The sequence below is a fragment of the Erinaceus europaeus genome, chromosome 17 (assembly GCF_950295315.1).
Source record: "Erinaceus europaeus chromosome 17, mEriEur2.1, whole genome shotgun sequence".
NCBI lineage: Eukaryota > Metazoa > Chordata > Mammalia > Eulipotyphla > Erinaceidae > Erinaceus > Erinaceus europaeus.
In genome coordinates this window covers 40098148-40120702 of record NC_080178.1, presented here as the reverse complement: position 1 = coordinate 40120702, position 22555 = coordinate 40098148, and the positions used below count along the sequence as shown (strand labels likewise).

At 44.7% G+C, this 22555-nt stretch overlaps 1 protein-coding gene across 1 annotated transcript; it reads left to right on the top strand.

Annotated features, from left to right (window-relative positions):
* The first annotated feature begins 626 nt into the window (after window positions 1-626).
* Window positions 627-1139, top strand: LOC103119424 (small ribosomal subunit protein uS10-like). Its single transcript, XM_060177475.1, has one exon. The coding sequence runs from the start codon at window positions 731-733 to the stop codon at window positions 1088-1090; it is 360 nt and encodes a 119-aa protein (XP_060033458.1). The 5' UTR covers window positions 627-730; the 3' UTR covers window positions 1091-1139.
* Window positions 1140-22555: the final 21416 nt, after the last annotated feature.

The following is a 22555-nucleotide window of genomic DNA, read 5'->3' as shown; positions in this document are numbered from 1 at the left end:
GGAATGTTATGCATATACAAACTAATGTACTTACTGTTGAATGTAAAACATTAATTCCCCAATAAAAAAATCAAGAGTCAAAAAATATATATATATAAGCTTTCAGTGGAGGGGATGGGATGTGGAACTCTGGTGGTGAGAACTGTATGACTTGTACCCCTCTTATCCTTCAATTTTGTTGCTACTCATTAAATCACTAATAATAAAAACATATAAGTTGAAAAATAAAAAACACTAAGCTGAACTTGAACTGGAGCTTATGTATTGAACCAAAGTAATGCAAAGTAAAAGACTGGATTGGGTGGAGGGGAGGGTTCAGGTCCTGGATCATGATGGCAGAGGGGGATGGGGGGGGTAAATTGTTATATGGAAAACTTGGAAATGTGACACATGTACAAACTACTGTATATTACTGTCAACTGTAAGCCATTAATCCCCCCAATAAAGAAAAAAATAGAGCAGGGGTAGATAGCATAATGGTTATGCAGAGAGACTCTCATGCATGAGGCGCCAAAGTCCTAGGTTCAGTCCCCTGTACCACCATAAGACAGAGTTGAACAGCTGAGGCAGTACTCTGGTAAAAAAAATAATAAATTACCCTTAAAAATACCTTTTCTCTCTTTGCAGAAGGCGAGGTAGCTCGTGTGGCAGAGCTCTCGTCCACTCGTGCTCCTGACTCACCGCTGTTCTTGTGGAGGAACAAGTCGGTCAGGAAGCTGTACCCACAGCCATGGCCTTTAAAGATACCAGGAAGACCCCCGTGGAGCCGGAGGTGGCCATTCACCGCATCAGGATCACACTGACCAGCCGCAACGTGAAGTCTCTGGAGAAAGTGTGTGCCGACTTGATCAGGGGTGCAAAAGAGAAGAATCTGAAAGTGAAAGGGCCGGTTCAGATGCCTACCAAGACTCTGAGAATCACTACAAGGAAAATCCCCTGTGGCGAAGGCTCTAAGACTTGGGATCGCTTCCACATGAGGATCCACATGCGACTCATTGACTTACACAGTCCTTCTGAGATTGTTAAGCAGATTACTTCCATAAGTATAGAGCCGGGAGTTGAGGTTGAAGGCACCATTGCAGATGCTTAAATTAACCTTTTTAAATAAATTGGTAACTTGTTAAAAAAAAAAAAAAAAACTTTTAACGTGGCACAAAGAGCAAGGACCAGCATAAGGACCTAGGTTCAAGCCCCTAGCTCCCCACCTGCAGGGTAGTCAGTTGCTTCACTGGCGATAATGCAGGTCTGCAGGTGTCTATCTTTCTCTCCCCGCTCTGTCTTCCCTTCCTCTCTCCATTTCTCTCTGTCCTATCTATCCAACAATAGTGACATCAATAACAGCAACAATAATAACTACAACAGCAATAAAGACAAAAAGGGCAACAAAATGGAAAATAAATAAATATAAAAACTTTAAAAAATACCTTTTAAGTCTAGAGTTCCACTTTGAATTTAAAAATCACATAACCACTTCTGTCAAACATAAAATAGAAATATGAATATCAATTAACCAGGCTATAATCCTACTCAATCTCCATTTATTCCTTTGAAGAAGGGAGTTGATGAGAAAGAATATAAAATATAATGCTTTCAAGATAAAATAAGATATTTTATTTCTCCCATCAAGGCTATCAGTGTCTATTTTTTCCTTTTTTTCTTTTGTCTCCAGGATTGGCTGGGGCTCAGTTCCAACACTGAACGTACTGTTCTTTGATGACCATTTTTTTTCTTTTTTTCCCTTTCTTTCTGTCATTCTTTCTTCCTTTTTCTTTTTTCTCTGTATTTTTTGTTATTGAATAGGACAGAGAGAAGTTGAAAGATCAGAGAGAGAGAGAAACAGAGACACCTGTAGACCTTTCTCACTTCTTGTGAAGGATCCCCTTTGCAGGCAGGGAGCTGTGGACTTAAAACTGAATCCTTGCATGAGTACTTGTGCTTAGTACTATATACACTTAACCCTGTGTACCACTGGCCAGTCTCCACATTTCTATTTTTTGATAGAAGGTAAGAGACAGAAAGAGATATAGAAGGAGAGAGACAGAAAGAATTAGAGACATCTGCAGCTCTGCTTCTGAAGATTCCCCCTCCTGGTGAGAACATCAAGCTTAAACCCATGTACTTGCACATGGTAACATGTGTGCTTTCCTGTGTGAGCCACCATCCAACCCCTGCTGAAAAGTCTTGGATGAAAGCTTATGAGAAAATCAAGCACAGCTACTCTCTGCCCTGATCCAGCTTTCTATTCCTATTCCCAACTCTGACACCATCTTCCTCGACAACACTTTCAGCCCCCTTGCCTGTTAGCTATCAGGCTCAGACAAAAATTAGTAAAGTCATGGGCCCCTAGGAATATTCCTAAAATTGACTTCCTAGCTTCTTCCAACATGAAGACCACAAATCTGATCTGCTATTACCTTTAGGTCCTAATTATTAAACAATTTGTTTTGTTTTATATCTTAATGCTTTTCATCCACCAAGTTTCAGGTGCTAACATGATGCCAACCTGACCTCCCTGGTAAGAGAACCTCACCAATGTGTCCTGGAACTCCAACTCCCCAGAGCCCTGCCCCATTAGGGAAAGAGAGAGACAGGCTGGGGGTATGAATCAACCTCTGAATGTCCATGTCCAGGGAGAATCAATTACAGAAGGCAGACCTCCCACCTTCTGCATCCCATAAAGATCTTTGGTCCATACATCCAGAGGGATGAAAAATAGGGAAGCTGCCCCAATTTCAGGATCCATCTTCTTCAGGTGGAACATAGAGGATGCAGAGGTCACATAGGCTCTTAAGCTGAATATGGGCCCCAGATCAGATCAAATTGATGGGGATTGCAGTCAACAATATGTATACACCTTTCTCATATTTGGGAGCTACTCTCTTCCCTGATCCAGCTTTCTGGCCTTTTTTGCAGCCATGATATCATCTCCCCAGACAATAATTTGTATCCATCTGCATATCAGATATCAGGCTTAGAAAAAAAAAACTAGTATATTCATGGACCATTTGGAATAAAATTAAAATAGGACTAATAACTATCTATAAAACGGAGACCCCCCCAACTCATCATCTGAACTATTGTAGCCATTAGGTTCATGATTAGTCAGCAATTTGTTTAGCTTTATATGTTAACTCTTTTTTTCAGCCACCAGGTTCCAGATGCTAACATGATGCCAACCGGACTTCTCTGGGCAGACAACCCCACCAATGTGTCCTGGATCCCTGCTTCCTCAGAGCCCTGCCCCACTAGGGAAAGAGAGAGACAGTCTGGGAGTATGGATCAACCTGCCAACGCCCATGTTTAGATGGGAAGCAATTACAGAAACCAGACCCTCCACCTTCTGCACCCTATAATGACCCTGGGTCCATAATTCCAGAGGGATAAACAATAGGGAAGCTGTCAGGGGAGGGAAGGGGATATGGAGTTCTGGAAGTGGGAATTGTGTGGAGTTGTACTCCTCTTATCCTATGGTTTCTGTCAGTGTTTCTTTCTTATAAATTAAAAATTAAAAATTTTGGGGGTCTCCCAGATGCCATATTCCTTGGGGGGATTGGTTTAGCCCCACCAAGCTGCCCACTCTCTTGGTCAACAGAAACAGGAAGACTGAGGAGGCTGAAACCGACTGCAGCAGGGGCAAGTTTGCTGAGTAACCACTCAGGACACGGTGGTGAAGGGCAATGTATTTATTGAGATTCATGCAGGCTCTTTTATACTGTTTCAAGCAGCCTACACTCGGAAGGTAAGGGATAACCATTCTTTGTCAGGATGGCCATATAAGGCAAGGCTTTGTTTATTTCCAGGAAGGTAAGGGACAGACCATATAGAGAATAACAGCTGTTAGGGTTTTTGGAGTGTGGCTGGCCCATAGGGAAGTGATATTAAATGAAGTTTTTCGGGGGGGGGGGGGTTGGTGGTTTCAGAGGAGACTAACAGGCAGGCCAAGCCCATGGGCCAATAACTGCCTCTCCCTACTCTACCCCTTGCCATAAGCAGCTCTGGGGAGACTAATGGGAGGAATCAGCCTGCAAGAAGGCTTCACCCTGCTCAACCCCTAGCCCATAAATGAATGAATGAATGAATAAATAAATAAATAAATAAATAAGGAAGCTTCAAATGAAGGGGATGAGAAATGGAACTCTGGTGGTGGGAATTGTACCCCTCTTAGAATCTTGTTAATCACTGTTAAATCCATTATAAAAAAAATCAACCACAGTCCTGACATGAAATTCCCTTTGTTGTTACTGGAAGCGGGGATATGAAACAGCAGCAACTGTGTTTCTCTCCTCTCCTCTTCCAGAACAACTAGGAATACCAAAGGAGACCACTGGGGACTACAACACAAGAGGACTAGAATGACTTCGGGAACCCACCAAATCACTGGTGAATGCAAACCCATGTGGCTCCTGGACAGAGAGGTGCCTAGGGAAAGATTAAATGGCTGGCAACAGCCCGGCAGTTTACCAGTTGAGACAGCACCTCCAGTGTGTATCACCAACAAAAAGACAGCTGAAGGGAAGAAAGGACTCCATTAAGACTCACCAAATGCAACTGTGAATCTCCATTGTTGCTGCCCTCAGAATCTGGAGCAGCAGGCGGGAGGTCCTTTGCTGACACCAGGAGACAGAGAACTAACCTGGAAACTCAGGAGAAGATCTATACATCAGTGGCCTAATGGTGGGGCTGTGAAAGTCTCTTTGCAGTGGGGCTGTGAGAATCTCTTTGCATAACCACTGGATTATCTCTGCCCTGCCCTGCTTTATCTCTTGGTCAGGAGTCAGTGATTAAGCCATGAAGCCTACTTATACATTAAAAGCCCTCAGGCTCCCATATCCTACAGGAAAGAAAAAGAACAAAAGAGGCTTTTAAGCCACAGGAATTAAAATAAAATTTAAACAACTTTCAATTTCCACAGCAATGAACCCTTTTTTAGACACAAGTCAATCCAGGCAAGAGTGCTCAGTAATTTGAAAAAAACTGAGAGAGGGAACTCATAACATACTATATAAACCAACAAGAAGAAATATTGGAGTAATGAACCAGGACAAGAGTCAAGCTAAAAGCATCCCAAAGGTTGAAGCACAAAATAATAAAGTCAACATCCAAACAATAGTTAAGGAAATAGTACAGGAGTGAGTAAAGAGTTTGAAAGAATTCTCATCAGAAATGCAGAAACAACAAATGAGACCCTGGAATAAAACACTAATTATCTCAAGGTTATTAGAGAACTGAAAGCTGAAATATCTAAGCTAAGAACACAACTAGCTGAACAAGCTAAAACAGCATCAGAACAGGGTAACAAAATAGATAAACTCCAGAAAACAGTAGAGGGGAGAAAGAATAGAATCAATGAGGCTGAAGACAGAATTAGCAAGATCGAGGACAAATTAGAGACAACTGAAAAAGAAGTAAGAGATCTCAAGAACAGATTAAGAGATACTGAAAACAACAACAAAGATCTATGGAATGACCTCAAAAGAAATAATATACACATTATTGACTTACCAGAGGGAGAAAGAGAGGGAGAGGAAGAAAGCATTCTTCAGGCCATAATAGCTGAAAACTTCTCTAGTCTAGACAACATCAAAGACATAAAGATTCAAGAAGCCCAGAGGGTCCCCAACAGAATTAAGCCAGACTTAAAGACACCAAGACACATCATATTTAGAATGGAAAGGAATAAGGATAAAGAAAGGATCCTGAAGGCTGCAAGAGAAAAACAAAGAGTCACCTACAGAGGAAAACCCATAAGATTAGCAGCAGACTTCTCCACAAAAACACTCCAGGCCAGAAGAGAATGGCAAGATATCTATCGAGTTATCGATGAGAAAGGCTTTCAACCAAGAATAGTGTATCCTGCTAGACTGTCATCCAGACTAGATGGAGGCATCAAAACCTTCTCAGACAAGCAACAGTTGAAAGACAACTATCACCAAGCCTGCTCAGAATGAAGTTCTGAGAGATCTCCTATAAACAGTCAGACCACCGTAAATAGGCCATATGTCAGAACACTTAAAAAAATCTACAAGAATGGCATTAAAATATCTTCAGTCTTTATATCAATAAATGTCAATGGCCTGAATTCACCTATTAAAAGACACAGAGTAGGAAGATGGATCAGAAAACACAACCCAACAATATGCTGTCTATAGGAAACCCGCCTACCTCCACAAGACAAACATAGAATCAGTAAGGGCAATAAGACTCCATAGGACTCAATAAGCTTAATAAAGGCAAGATATTGGCATACTTTAATGATGACTCTTTAGTCACTATCAGGCCACCATATCATCTGGGGTCCTATTCAGAGAGTCCTGAGATTGCCAAACAGACATGATGGGCCTAGATATCAAATATATCCAACTCTCAATTGTTACCAGTCATCTCTATCAGGAACCAAAAAATAAATGCCTTTGTAAGGCCACCATATGACCTTGCCCTCAACTTAGATCAACAACAGTAGAAAATGTATCATCCTCAAAAGAGAGGCTGGACAACATACTCTACATTCCACCTGAGGAAGATAGGTCCTGAAATTGGGGCATCTTGGAAAGTTCTTACTGATGACCACAGAATGTGAGTTCAGATCTACAAGGATGCAGAAGTCACATAGGCTACTAAGTTGAATATGGGCCAAATCAAATCGATGGGGTTTACAGTCAACAATATTTATACCCCTTTCCCATATTAGGGAGCTACTCTCTTCCCTGATCCAGCTTTCTGGTCCTTTTTCCAGCCATGACATCATCTCCCCAGACAATAGCTAGGATCCACCTGCATATCAGGCTTGGGGGGGGGGGGACTACTAGTATAGCCACAGGCCCTTTGGAATATAACTAAAATATGCCTACCAACTATCTACAAAATGGAGGACCCCTAACTCTTCATCTGCACTATTCCAGTCTTTATGTTCATTAGTCAACAACTTGTTTGGCATTGTATGTTAACTCTCTTTTCAGCCACCTGGTTCCAAATGATGCCGACCAGACTTCCTGGACAGACAACCCCACCAATGGGTCCTGGAGCTCTGCTTCCCCAGAGTCCCAACCTACTAGGGAAAGGAGAGGCAAGCTGAGAATATGGGTTGCCCTGTCAATGCCCATGTTCAGCAGGGAAGCAATTACAGAAGCCAGACCTTCCAACCTTAACATCCCACAGTATCATTGGGTCCATACTCTCAGAGGGTTCAAGACTAGGAAAGCTATCAGTGAAGGGGGTGGGATATGAAGATCTAGTCATGGGAACTGTGTGGAGTTGTACCGCTTTTTCTCCTGTAGTTTTGTCAATGCTTCCTATTTATAAATTAAAAAAAGAAAAGAAAAGAAGAACAAAGGAATGTTAAAGCAACCACAAGGACAGAAATAACTAAAGTTAGGGCAGAAATCAATAACATTGGAAATAAAAAAACCATACAAAAGGTCAATGAGTAAATGTGGTTCTTTGAAATAGTGAACAAAATAGACAAACCTTTAGCCAGACTCACAAAATGAAAAATGGAGAAGACCCAAATAAATCGCATCATAAATGAAAGAGGAGATATCACAACAGACACCGCAGAAATTCAACATGTCATGTAAGGCTTCCATGAACAACTATATGCCACCAAGCTAGAGAACCTGGAACATATGGATGATTTTCTAGATACCTATGAACTTCCAAAACTGTGTAAAGAGGAACTAGTAACATGAATAAGCCCACCACAGCTAATGAAATTGAAACAGTTATCCAAAACCTTCCCAAGAATAAAAGTCCTTGACCAGATGGTTTTATAAATAAATTCTACTAAACCTTCAAGGAAGAACTAATAGCTCTACTTTTAAAGGACTTCCAGAAGATTGAAGACACTGGAATACTCCCTTCCAGCTTCTATGAAGCCAACATCACTCTGATACCAAAAGTATACAGGGACACAACCAAAAAAGAAAACTACCAATATCTCTGATGAACATAGAAGCTAAAATATTAGACAAAATTCTAGCCAACCAGATACAACAGTATATTAAAAAGATTGTCCATCATGACCAAGTGGGGTTTATCCCAGGCATGCAAGGTTGGTTTAATATATGTAAATCAATCAGGGTGATCCACCACATCAATAAAAGCAAGACAAAAAACTAGATGATCATATCAACAGATGCAGAGAAAGACTTTGACAAAAATACAACTCCCTTTATGATCAAAACAATACAAAAATGGGAATAGATGGAAAATTCCTGAAGATAGTGGAGTCTATAGATAGCAAACCTACAGCCAACATCATACTCAATGGTGAAAAACTGGAAGAATTTCCACTCATATCAGGTACTATACAGAGCTGCCCACTGTCAACATTACTATACAGCATAGTGTTGGAAGTTCTTGCCATAGCAATCAGGCAGGAGCAAGGAATTAAAGGGATACAGATTGGAAGAGAAGAAGTCAAACTTACACTATTTGCATATGACATGATAGTATACATAGAAATACCTGAGGAATCCAGCAAGAAGCTTTTGTAAATCATCAGGAAATACAGTAAGGTGGCAGGCTACAAAATTAACGTTCAAAAGTTAGTGGCATTTCTCTATGCAAACACTAAGGTACAAGAAGTTGAAATACAGAAAGAAATTCCTTTTACTATAGCAACAAAAACAATAAAATATCTAGGAATAAACCTAACCAAAGAAGTGAAAGACTTGTATACTGAAAATTAAGAGTAAATACTCAAGTAAATTGAAAAAGACTCAAAGAAGTGGAAAGATATTCCATGTTCATGAGTTGGAAGAATTAACATCATCAAAATGAGTATACTATCCAGAGCCATCTACAAATTTAATTCTATCTCCATCAAGATCCCAAGCACATTTTTAGGAGAATAGAACAAATGCTACAAATGTTTATCTGGAACCAGAAAAGACCTAGAATTGCCAAAATAATCTTGAGAAAAAATAACAGAATCAGAGGCATCACACTCCCAGATTTCAAATTGTATTACAGGGCCATTGTTATGAAAACTGCTTGGTACTGGGACATGAATAGACACACTGACCAGTGGACTAGAATTGACAGCCCAGAACTCTTTTCCGCATAAATTTTAAAGACATCTTCAATGAAACAAATCCAATTACAAAGAAGACTAAGACAAGCATAAACATATGGGACTACATCAAATTAAAAAGCTTCTTCACAGCAAAAGAAACCACTACCCAAACCAAGAGACCCCTCACAGAATGGAAGAAGATCTTTACATGCCATACATCAGACAAGAGCTTAATAACCAACATATATAAAGAGCTTGCCAAACTCAACAACAAGACAACAAATAACCTCATCCAAAAATGGGGGCAGGACTTGGACAGAATATTCACCACAGAAGAGATCCAAAAGGCCGAGAAACACATGAAAAAATTCTCCAAGTCTCTGATTGTCAGAGAAATGCAAATAAAAACAACAACGAGATACCATTTCACCCCTGTGAGAATGTCACCCCTTAGGTTCAAGCCCTTCCAAGCTCAACCACATCCTCACAATTTCCCAACATCTCCCTCTTTCTAAATGGCCATATTTAAATGGGTGAATGTCTGTAAAAGACTCCATTTCTGTCAGGGGAATAACAGTGTAGGGGTGAACAGAAATCTGTATCAAGCAGGCGTTTTTAAAAGAACTGGCACAAGACAGGGAGGGACAAGTAGGAGAGCAGCAAGAACCAGTGTGATGCCAAGGGGAAGCCTGAAGGGGCGTTTCCTGCCTCAAAGGGCAGGGCCTAGCTGGCAAAAGGGCATTTCCTGTCTCTGGGGGCATATCTTGCCTCTGGGGGCATATCCTGCCTCAAAGGGCATTTCCTGCCTCTGGGGGCAGGGTCTATCAGGTGAAAGGGAGGGGCGTTTTCTGGGGCATCTCTTGCATCTGGGGGCATTTCCTGCCTCAAAGGGCATTTCCCCTGTCTCTGGGGGCAGGCCTAGTAAGGAGGGGGGTTTCCTGCCTCTGGGGATAGGGCCTGCAGGTGAGGGGACATGGCCTATAGAGTTCCAAGGCAGCAACCTGCAAAGTCCATGGACTGCTGCGGTCAGTCTTTGAGAAACCCAGCAGCATAAAAGGAAGCTGCTGTAAAGTCACGTAAAGTGTCCAAGAGGTGTACCAGTAAGTCCAATAGAAGTGTCAGTTCAATGTCGACGATCAGAAGAAGAAATGCCAGGGCTTGAAACACTGCACGTCTATCTCGATGGGGAAGGTCAGCCACTGCAATTCCACTTTTCTGTAGAGAGTGAGCTTTGGAGTCTGTGAATCTGTTTCTTCAGGTCGTGCCAGGTCACATCATTGGTTTTTTTTTTTGGGGGGGGGGCAATGTCAGAGGACAGGGGTCCAAATGGATTTCCAGGGATTCCATATGAGCAGATGCTTTTTCATGTGAATACTTGACAGCTATAATTCATTTACTTGTGAAACAAAACTTGTAGCAGATTAGAAGTTTACTATAATTACTATAATTAATAACTTGATTATAGTTGGTTTAAGTACCCTTATAATTTTGGAAATCCTTTCCAGTATTTTTTTAACAATTTTTAAAGTATTTTATTTATTTATTTTCTTTTTTGTTGCCCTTGTTGTTTTTATTGTTGTTGTGGTTATTATTATTGATGTTGTTGTTGCCAAATAGGACAGAGAGAAACAGAGAGAGGAGGGGAAGTCAGAGATGGAGAGAGAAAGATAGACAAATGCAGACCTACTTTATCACTTGTGAAGCGTCACCCCTTGCAGATGAGGAGCCAGGGGCTTTAACTGGAATCCTTAACACCTCCTTGCACTTTGTGCCACGTGTGCTTAACCCACTGTGCTGCCACCCAACTCCCTCTAGTATGGTTTTAAGGTTGTTTAAACAATTTAAGCTCAATAAAATGTGGAAAGGTAAACAGAAGAACTATTGTTAGAAGCCTCAGGCATGAGAATCATTAGCATAACCATTGTGTTATCCACCCAACCCATATTCATACAGTTTTCAAGATTAAACGTTTCACATTTATCCAAGACGTAAAAAAAAAAAAATCAAAAGAGAAAAAAAATTTTTAGGATTGTTTCTGGACATCTCCAGAAATCATGGCTGCATCCAGCTTTTTTTTATATAAAGTCAGTTAAGTTTCAGAATACTCAGAGCAAAATGGGTTGTACAAAAATTCAGTCATTCAAATAACTCTCTTACAAAACACAACTGAAAGCAGACAGCAAACTTAAGATATTCAGAGAGAGCGAGTGGGGGGGGAGAGAAGTGGTAGGGAGTTTTTCTTTTTTTTTAAGGCACTTTGAACCAGATAATTTAGATCCCACTATGTCGCATTATGAGTCTCCGGAGGGCGTCCTACTTCAAAAAAGGCCTCAAAATCCCAATTAGAGTTCTGACTGTTCCTGCAGGATTGCTGCAGGCACCCATCCCCAAAAACATCTTCCCATCAAAGAAAGAATTGAATCAGGAGGGTAGAACTAACCATGTGTCTCCATTCTTGGGGACTACCAAGGTACTGGATAAGGCTATTCAAGTTAAAGTCGTCCTTCTCCATGGGAAACACAGGAGAGGGAGTCCAGAAAGTCCCAGGGGAAATCTCCGCACATCTCCCAAACTCTTCGATCATGGTCATAAGGAACCAAGGTGTGGCCCAGAGCAAAATGTTCCAGAGACAGAGAAACTGTCTCTTGAAAAAATAATAGAGGGTTTGGGAAACCTTTTCATAGGCATGAAGATAATCCATGGTGGACAGTTAGCCAAGCGGCGTATACTTATCTGGGGGATGGGTGGGTTAGGTCCCATGTTGGTGCGTCAATATGCCGGGCTAGCTTCGTGGGTGGGAACGCAATCCAATGTTTATTGATCAGAAAAGAATCTGCATTTATACTTTCCAGGAAGGAAGTGGCAGGGTGGAAAAAAGGAAGTGACTAGGAGAGGGGGCGGAGTGGAAAAAGAGCATGAACCAGTGGGGATTAAACCAATGCCCTGCAGGCAGAGTAGGTCTCAGACAAAACAATGATTATGTAAATAGACTACAGCATTAAGCAATGCAGAGGAACCTGGCGTGATGATATGGATAGAAACAGAAGCAGAATTAGCCAAAGGAGAAATGATGACCAACATACCCTATGATCCTGCAATTCCTCTCCTGGGGATATAAGGAACCCAACACACCCAACCAAAAAGATCTGTGGACACATATATTCTTGGCAGCACAATTTGTAATAGCCCAAACCTGGAAGCAACCCAGGTGTCCAACAACAGATGAATGGCTGAGCAAGTTGTGGTATATATATACAATGGAATACTACTCAGCTATTTAAAATGGTGACTTCACTGTTTTCAGCTGATCTTGAATGGACCTTGAAAATTTCATGGTAAGTCAAATAAGTCAGAAACAGAAGGATGGATATGGGATGATCTCACTCTCAGGCAGAAGTTGAAAAAACAAGATCAGAAGAGAAAACACAACTAGAACCTGAACTGGAATTGGTGTATTGCACCAAAGTAAAAGACTCTGCAGTGGATGGGTGGGGAGAATACAGATCCAAGAAGGATGACAGATGACCTAGTGGTGGTTGTATTGTTATGTGGAAAACTGGGAAATGTTATGCATGTACAAACTATTGTATTTACTGTTGAATGTAAAACATTAATTCCCCAATAAAGAAATTTTTTTTAAAAAGCTTCCAGGAGCAGTGGATTCATAGTGCACACACCAATCCCCAGCAAAGTACAGGGACAGGCATAAGGATCCCATGTGAGCCCCCGGCACCTCACCTGCTGGGAGGGGGTCGTCACTTCACAGGCGGAGAAGCAGGTCTGCAGGTGTCTATATTTCTCTCCCCCCTCTCTGTCCTAGCCAATAACAAAAACAGCAATAATAACAATAGTAATAATAATAACAACAATGACAATGATAAACAAGGGCACCAAAATGAAAAAAAAATAGCTTCCAAGAGCAGATGATTCGTAGTGTACACACCAAGCCCCAGCAATAACCCTGGAGACAAAAAAAAAAAAAAAAAAATGTGGTGTTTTGCTGCCACTTTGTGGACACACTGAAAAATGCATCTGAGTAAAGAAAAGACTCCATATCTTTAGATAATAATATGTATGCTTACATAGGACCTCATTTAAAATAATCTTTAAGAATAGAACTGTGAATGGTCATAGGACAGCACACTTGAATAAATGCACACACTACAGTACACAAAGACCCAGGTTCAATCCTCACAGGACCTAGGTTTGAGCCTTGCTGTACCCTGGTTCCAGCCTTGCCGGACACAGGTTCTAGCTTTGTGGGACCCGAATTCGAGCCTCTTGGGACCCAGGCTCAAGCCTCTGGAGACCCAGGTTCAAACCTTGTGGGACCCGGGTTCAATCTTCACAGGACCCGGGATCAACTCTCATGGGGCCCCAAGGACGATGGCTTTACCACTCTCCTTTGGAATTAGCAGTAAAACCTGTGGACACAAGCCAGCTAGACTAAGGCCTGGGCCTAAGACACCCATCAGTGGAATTTGAAGAAGAAAACCTGTGGCCAGAGGCCAAAAGGAGTCATGCCCTAAGTGGTAGAGAGTTGGCCTAGCTAAATTAATATATTCTAAATACCAGATACTCAATATGCCATAGGAAAAGAGAAAACAATGGTCTGAGAGTAGTCTGTGGAATTCACCTGTTAAAATCCAATGTTCAAAGAGCCGCATTTCACAGAATGCTTAGAAACAACCAGATGGGGTGCTGGGCTGGGCAGTAGCACAGTGAGTTAAGAAGCCTTGGCACCTAGCACCAGGACAGGCATAAGGATCCCAGTTTGAACCCTGGCTCCTCATCTGAAGGGGGGCACTTCACAGGTGGTGAAGCAGATCTGCAGTTGTCTATATTTCATTCCCCCTTTCTGTCTTGACCCAGGATCAAACCTTGCAGGGGCAGGACTAATGTTCTAGCCTCTTGGGAGTGGGACCCCGACCCAGGATCAAGCCACAGTGAAATGCGTTCAAGCCTCATTCTTGCTAGACACAGGTTAAAACCTTGAGGAAGCGGGCCCAGTGTTCAAGCCTCAAAGGTGTGGAACCCAGTTTCAAGCCTCAAGAAGGCAAGATCTGGGTTCAAGCCTCACAGGGTTGTGATCCGGGTTCAAGCCTTGGGGGGTGGGACCCAGATTCAAGCCTCGAGGGGACAGGACCCCTGTTCAAGCCTCGTAGGGGCGGGATCCGGGTTCAAAACTCCCAAGGGAGGGACCAAGGTATAAGCCTCGCAGGGGTGGGACTAGGGTTCAAGATTTGCGGGGGGCAGACCCGTCTTCATGACTCGCGGGGGCAGGACCCGGGTTAAGACTCGGAGGATAGGGGTTTAAGACTGTCAGTACCCGGGGCCCCTCACAGGACCTGGGAGGTGCTGGCTTTACCACCCTCCATTGGCATTAGCAGTAAAACCTGTGGCCAGAAGCCAGCTATACTAGGGCCTGGGCCTAAGATACCCATCATTTGAATTTGAAGTAGAAACACCTGTGGCCAGAGGGCAAAAGGAGTCATCCCCTAATTGGTAGAGAGTTGGCCTAGCTAGCTAACTAGCGCTCCAAATATCCAGTAGCCATACAGGTCAAGAAGTCAAGTTTGAAGGATGCCTGTATCCACCTAAGAGCTGTCCAGACATTTGGGGTGTCTCAGCTGGCTGCCCTGCCTGAGAGATATCTGACCTGGACTGGCAGTCAGGAAGGGATTCCTGCAGGAGAGTACAGCTGAGCTGAGACTTAAAGAGCAGCTGGGTGGCCTGGGGGAACTCAATAGACGGTGAAGTGGTGCAGTGGTGTATCTCCTTTCTGTCTGTCTGTCTACTCTCCATTTCTCAATCCCTCCATATTTCACTCTAAACTAAAGAATAAAGGGGCCAGGTGGTGGCGTAGCTGGTTGGGTGCACACGTTACAGTGTGTAAGGACCCAGGTTCAAGGACCTGGCCCCACCTGCAGCAGGAAAGCTTCACGAGTGGTGAAGCAGGGCTGCAGGTGTCTCTCTCCTCTATCTCCCCCTCCCCTCTCAATTTATGCCTGCCTGTATCCAATAAATAAATATAATTTTAAAATACATATATTTTTTTAAAAAGAACAGATCTGGAGAGATAGCATAATGGCTAAGTTGCTGAGTACAGTAATTTAGCAAAATTTTGTTTGTATTGTTAAAAGCAAAAAGAACTGCATAGAAAAAAAGTTACTAGGGGTCAACAAAAGAGCTCACTTGAGGGGGACCCGGTGGTGGTGCACCTGGTGAAGCACATACACTATACAGTGCAAGGATTCAGGTTCAAGCTTACCGTGATCAAGCCTCGCAGGTGCGGGACCGGGACAAAGCCTCACTGGGGAGGACCAGCTTCAAGCTTTGTGGGGGCGGGACACGGTTTAAAGCCTCCTGGGGTGTGGGACCCCAGTTAGAGCCTGCAGGGGGTGGGACATGGGTTCAAGCCTCACAGGGGCGGGACCTGGTTTCAAGCCCCACATGGGCAGGACCTGGGTTCAAGCCTACCAGAGATGGGACCTGAGTTCACGCCTCCCGTGAGTGGGACCCGGGTTATAGCCTTGCAGCAGTGGGACACATGTTCAAGACTTGCTTGCGCAGACATGGGCTGAAGCCTCACAGGGGAGGGACCCAGTTCAAACCTCACGGGGGCAGACCTGGGTTCAAGCCTCAGGTGGGCAGCACACGGGTTCAAGCCTTCTGGGAGTGGGACACGGTTTCAAGCCTTGTAGGTCTCAGGTACAAGCCTGGCAGGAAGTGGGTTAAAGCCTCGCGGGGCCTGTGGGCCCCTCAAGGGACCCAGGTTCAAGCCTCACGGGACACGGGTTCAGGGCTCTGGGGGCCTCTCACGGGACCCAGGAGGCACTAGCTTTACCACCCTCCAATGGCATTAGCAGTAATACCCATGGCTAGAAGCCAGCTAGACTAGGGTCTGGGCCTAAGACACCCATCAGTGGAATTTGAAGTCGAAACACCTGTGGCCAGAGGCCAAAAGGAGTCATCCCCTAATTGGTAGAGAGTTGGCCTAGCTAGCTACCTAGAGCTCCAAATATCCAGTAACCATACTGGTCAAGAAGTCAAGTTTGAAGGATGCCTGCATCCACATAAGAGCCCTCCAGACATTTGGAGTGTCTCAGCTGGCTGCCCTGCCTGAAAGGTACCTGACCTGGAGTGGCAGTCAGGAAGGGCTCACCACTGCTGGCGCTCACATGGAGTGCCTCCAACCAGGAGGTAAATGACTGGCCTTCCTGATACTGGCTTAAGGGACCGCGTGCAAAGAAAGAAGTGCCAGAGATCCTAGTATGAACCTCTAGTTTATTCAGGGTAAAACACAAGACTTTATAGCAAACAGAACAAAGGACATTTTTCACATATGTCAGAAATTACAGATTTCTTAAAGGTCAGCTTATCCCTATGGTGGGGAGGGGTAGGAATGACAAGAATTGATGTGATACCAAAAAGTCAAGACAATTATTTTCCTTGCGGACATCTTAATTATCCAAAGGTATTAAGAAAAGCATAGTAGCTAAACCAGTAGAATGAGATGAAACAGAAAGAGGCAAGGCTTGATGTAAGTCATAGATATCAAAACCAAGAAAATAGATGTGGGGGTCTCACTGACAAGTTATTGGCAAGGGTGTATGATAAAGTGTGTTCTCTTATGTGATCAGAAGGTGAACTTATAGTGAACGTGTGAACTTTGAAGGACTATAGTGAACTTTGAGTGAACCCTCAAGCAGGCAGCCATTTGGCCTGCTAGCAGGGGTAACTAAGTGTGAGAGGCTCATAGGCATTCTGTGGGTTTGAGAGAATAACAAGGGGAAACTGAGTCTGGGAGGCTTTCCCTCTTAACTCATCCCTATATGGGAGAGGCTAACAAGTAGGGTGTCTTTCCAGACCTCCATCCAAGGATGAGAGAGTTCCCCTAAGCTCTATCAAGCTTTCACATAGTCCCACACTCCGCAGCTGAGCCGAGGCTTAAAGAGCAGCTGGGTGGTCCAGGGGAACTCGATTGAAGGTGTAGTGGTGCAGTGGTGTATCTCCTTTCTGTCTGTCTACTCTCCCTTTCTCACTCCCTCTGTATTTCACCTCTAAACTAAAGAATAAAAGGGCCAGGTGGTGGTGCACCTGGTTGGGCGCACATGTTATAGTGTACAATGACCCAGGCCCCACCTGCAGGGGGAAAGCTTCACAAGTGGTGAAGCAGGGCTGCAGGTGTCTCTCTCCTCTATATCCCCTTTCCCTCTCAATTTATGCCTGCCTGTATCCAATAAATAAATATAATTTTAAAATACATATATTAAAAAAGAACAGAGCTGGCAAAATAGCATAATGTCTATGTTGCTGAGTACAATAATTTAGAAAAATTGTGTTTGTATAATTAAAGGCAAAAAGAACTGCATATAAAAAATATTTACTAGGGTTCAGCAAAGTAGCTCACTTGACAGGGGCCCGATGGTGATGTACCTGGTGAAGCACATACACTACAGAGTGCAAGGACTCAAGTTCAAACCTCCTGGGTTCAAGCCTAGTGGTGGCTCGATCCAGGTTCAAGCCTCGCGGGGGCGGGGGGGACCGGATTCAATGGGGGGGGCAGGATTGGGTTTAAGACTCAAGGGGTTGGGACACTGGTTCAAGACGCATGGTGTTGGGATCCAGGTTCAAGCCTTGCAAGGTGGGACCAGGTTTCAAGGCTCCCGGTAGCTGGACCCGGGTTCAAGCCTCCCACTGGTGGGACCTGAGTTCAAGACTCCTGGGGGTGGGACAAAGTTTAAAGCTTCCCAGGGGCAGGACATGGGTTCAAGCCTCCCTGTGGTGGGACCATAGTTCAAGACTCGGGGGGTCGGACCTGGTGCAAGACTCGGGGGGCGGAACTCGGGTTCAAGCCTCCCAGTCAGGGGACCTGATTTCCTGCCTTGCATGGGCAAGACCCGGTTTCAAACCTCACGAAGATGGGACCCGGGTTCAAGATTCACGGGGGCAGCAGCCAAGTTCAAGTCTGCCAGCGGCGGGAACCGGTTTCAAGACTCCTGGGGGTGGGACCTGAGTTTAAGGGTTGTGGGTGTGGAAACCGCTTTCAAGCCTCCCAGGGTGTGGGACACGGGTTAAAGCTTTGCAGGGGCAAGACCCGGGTTCAAACCTCACAGGGTGGGACTGGGATTCAATCCTTGGGGGGCAGGACCCCAATTCAACCCTCACAGGGGCAGGACCAGGGTTCAAGCCTCGAGGTAAATGGGACCCATGATCAAACCTCTAGGGGACAGAACTCGGGTTCAAGCCTCTTGAGGATGTACCGGGTTCAATCCTGGCGGGGATCAGACATGGGTTCAACCCTCGTGGGAGCAGGGCCCAGGTTCAAGCCTCGAGAAAACAAGACTCTCTTTCATGCCTCACGGGAATGGGACCCGGGTTCAAGCCTCCTAGGTTGGGGACCAGGTTTCAAGCCTCACGGGTTTGGCTCCTGTTTTCAAATTCGCGGTAGCAGGTCCCGAATTCAAGCATCACAGGGGTGTGACCGGGGTTCAAATCTCGCTGAGGTGGTATCCGGGTTCAAACCTCACAGGATCTGGGTTAAAGCCTCTTTTGGGCGGGACCCGGGTTCAAGCATTGCCAGGTCAGGACCAGGGTTCAAGGCTCATGGGGTTGGGTTCCGCCTCCAAGCCTCATGGGGGTAGGGCTGGGTTCAAGCATCACTGGGATGTGACCCGGGTTCAGTGTTCACAAAGGTGGGGCCAGGATTCAAGCCTTGCAGGGACAGGACCCAGGTTCAGGCAGCTTGGAGGTGGTACACGGATTCCAGCCTCATAGAGGCAGCACCGGGGTTCAAGCCTCGAGTGGGTGGGACACGGGTTCAAGCCTCACAGGTCTCGGGTTCCAGCCTGTTGGGAAGTGTGTTCAAGCCTGCAGAACCCAGGAACCCCTTATGACACCCGGGGACCCTTCATGTGACGTGGGAGACCCTCAGGGGACCCGGGCAGTGCTGGCTTTACCACACTCCATTGATGCCAGGAGCCATTTCTCTGCTTGGTAGATGATAAGCTTTGAGACAATGGAACCCCTCAAGACAAGTGTTAATTCCCCCCTGGGCAGGCCATTTCCCCTCAGGTAAACCATTTATCAGTAATCAAGTGAGTCAACACAAGTGAGTCAACACACAGTTTGGTTTCCTCCATTTGTTGCAAGGAACATTCTGCTTTGAAGTTTGCTCCCCCTCCCCCTCCTCCAGCATTCCCTCTCCTTCCCCAAAGCCTTATAATGCCTGTGAACACAATAAAATTTTGCAGCTTGATCAGAAACTTGTCTTGCTGTCATTCTTTCGTGTCTCGTGTCCCTTTCATTCCAGGTCTTTTTGGGTTCCTAGCCCCTGTTCACCACCCTGCTGGTCGGGGCATTCTGGCGCCCAGACGTGGGGTGAAGAAGCCTTCTGGACCTAGGAACTCCGCTGATCGAGAGGATAGGCCTATCCGAATTCACAGAGTCATCGCGGTGGAGGGGGTAACACGAAGACTCACATAGATCGCCACGGAGCTACCCGACCATGAGTCGCATCTGGAGGAGAGTGTCACAGTGGCTGAGGTAAGCAAAACCATAGGACATGAATTTAGCAAACAAGATTTATTTATTAAAGGACTCAAGGAGTCACTCAAGACACAAGGAACTAGGGTTAAAAAGAAAGAATTAAAGAAGTTTTTAGATTATATTGGAAATATTTGCCCCTGGTTCCCCCAGGAAGGCACTATAGATGAGAAGCGTTGGAGGAGAATTGGTGACTGTCTTAATGATCACTATCAGTCTTTTGGTCCTGAACGTGTACCTGTTTCTGCCTTTTGTTACTGGAATTTAATTAATGATATCTTAAAAATTTATAATAACCACCCTGGTATTAAAAACCTTATTACAGAAGGTTAAAAGGTCCTCCAGCAACTTTCTAGTCCGCCATCCAGGACAAAGTCCCCATCCCCATGCCCTTCTGTGATTATTGATCTTGATCCCCCAGTACCCAGTCAAAATAAAAGCCTCCCAGCACCCGATGAAAGTAAAAGCCCTGTTCCCCTCCCTACAGGTTCCACCTCACTCACTAAAGTTCCCTCCATTGACCCTCCTATTGCTAATTTACATGAGGATAAAACCCAGCATCCTTTCCCCCGCCTCTATCCAGTTTTACAAACCCCCCCCCTCCTGAAGCACTTCCCGTGGAGGATGAGGTTTTGCTAGAAAAAGAGGCTGCCAGATACTACAATCCTGATTTGTGTCCTCCTCCCTTTAATTCCCCTCCCTATATCCATGCCCCTGCTCTCCAGCCTGACCCTCTCCTTGACAATCCTTCTGTCGGGTGGGCACGCTCAGGAGCCCTTACAGGAATTTCCACCCTCCGCAAGGTCCTTGCTGACCAGAGGGAGCAGCTTCAATTAATGAAAGAAATAGCTGCAGTTACAGAAGAGCTTACATTTTTAGCCTCACCAAAAAACCTAAGCCCAAAAAACCTAAACCCAATCCCTAAAACTAAAGCTAAAACTAAACCATCCAAATCAAAACCGGTTTTAGCTTTCCCTGTTACTCGGAGCCAGGCTCAAACTGATCCTGCACATGAGGACTCTATACAAATAGAAAATCCTGAAGACCCCCCAGACTCAGATGTTGGTAGTGATGATAATCTCCCAGAACCTCCCGCCCCCTCTAAAACTGAAGATGACAAAGCCCAGTCAAGTTCAGACGATGATAATGATGATAATTGTTCTCAAAAAAATAAAAATCTAAATAATTATAATGATTCTCAAAAATATAAAAGTCTAAATCTTAAATACTTAGAAAAACTAAAAGCGGCAGTTGCTAATTATGGTCCGACCACTCCCTTTACCATAACCTTGTTAGAAGGATTTAATGATAAATGGCTTACTCCCAATGACTGGAATCGGTTGGCTCGTGCTGCTCTTAGTGGAGGAGACTATATCTCCTGGAGAATTGAATTCATAGAAAATTGTAGAGACACGGCCCAACGCAATGAGAAAAAAGACTCCTCAAAAACATGGACCCTTAAAAAACTTGTTGGTGAGAGCCCTTATGATTCCAATGAGGCTCAAGCCCATTTCCCACCCGGCTTGCTCACCCAGATACAGCAGGCTGGCCTAAAAGCATGGAAACGTCTTCCCCCTAAGGGATCAACCACCACTTCTTTGGCAAAAATTAGACAAGGCCCAGAAGAGCCCTATAGTGATTTTATCAGCCGCTTAATTGAGGCAGCAGAAAGGCTTTTCGGAGGTGAAGAAACTGATAATCCTTTTGTTAAACATTTGGCTTTTGAAAATGCTAACCCCGCTTGTCAAGATGCCATCCGTCCTCACAGACGTGGCACTCTTGCTGATTATATTAAGCTTTGCTCCGGCATCGGCACTACACATGCTCTTGGGCTCGCCATTGGGGTCGCCCTCCGTAATAATAATTTTGCTGCAGGCGCTGGCCAACATAATAGGACTTGCTTTAACTGCAAACAGCCTGGTCATTTTATGAGAGAATGCACGGCTACTGCCCAAATTCAATCTCCTGTGTCAGAGCGCCCTCTACCGGCAACAGTTTGTCCGCGCTGCCAAAAGGGCAGACACTGGGCCTCTGAATGCAAATCGAAAACTAACATCCAGGGCCAATTCTTAAACCCCAGGAAACTTCCTGTGGGGCCGGCCCCTGGCCCCCACACAAGGGACAAACCCTGGGGCTACCAGGTCTGTCTCTCGGGCTCCAGCCCAACCACTTCAGCAGCCATCCCAGCTGCTTCCCCCTCCCCAGCCAATTCCCAATGCCTCCGCAGATCAGTCTCTAGTCTCTGGAGAGCCACCGCTCGCAGCGTAGGACTGGACCTCTGTGCCACCTCCCACGCAATATTAACCCCCGATACAGGTCCTCAGACCATAAATACTGGAGTTTTCGGCCCTCTCCCTCCAAATTTATTTGGCCTTATACTAGGAAGAGCTAGTTCCATCCTCCGAGGTCTGCATGTGGTCCCTGGAATTGTTGATAATGACTTCACTGGAGAAATTAAAGTTATTGCCTCCACTCAAGGAGGCATGCAGGTTATTCCACCCGGTGAACGATTAGCACAGTTAATATTATTTTCCTTACAATATCTTAATAATAATTTCCATAAACAGTCCCCTCTCAATGACCCCCCTGGGTCTTCAGATACATATTGGGTCCAACAGGTTTCCCTCGACCGCCCCTCCTTAAAATTATTTTTAAATGGCAAACCTTTTACTGGTATTATAAACACAGGGGCTGATGCCACAGTCATTTCTGAAAAAGACTGGCCACACACTTGGCCCTTAACGGCCCCTCACACCCATTTAAAAGGCATAGGCCAGTCCATTGATCCCAAAGTCAGCTCCTAGGCTCTTACTTGGTCAGACGAAGAAGGCAATACTGGCTCTGTTACACCATTTGTTATCCCTGGGCTGCCAGTTAATCTCTGGAGCCGTGATATTCTCTCTCAAATGAATTTTATTATGTGCAGTCCCAATGAAAAAATGACCCGGCAGATGTTAAATCAAGGTTTTCTCCCGGGAAGAGGACTAGGAAAAA

Coding starts and splice junctions, on each gene's coding strand:
- LOC103119424 (XM_060177475.1), top strand. CDS start 731: ATGGCCTTTAAAGATACCAGGAAGACCCCCGTGGAGCCGGAGGTGGCC.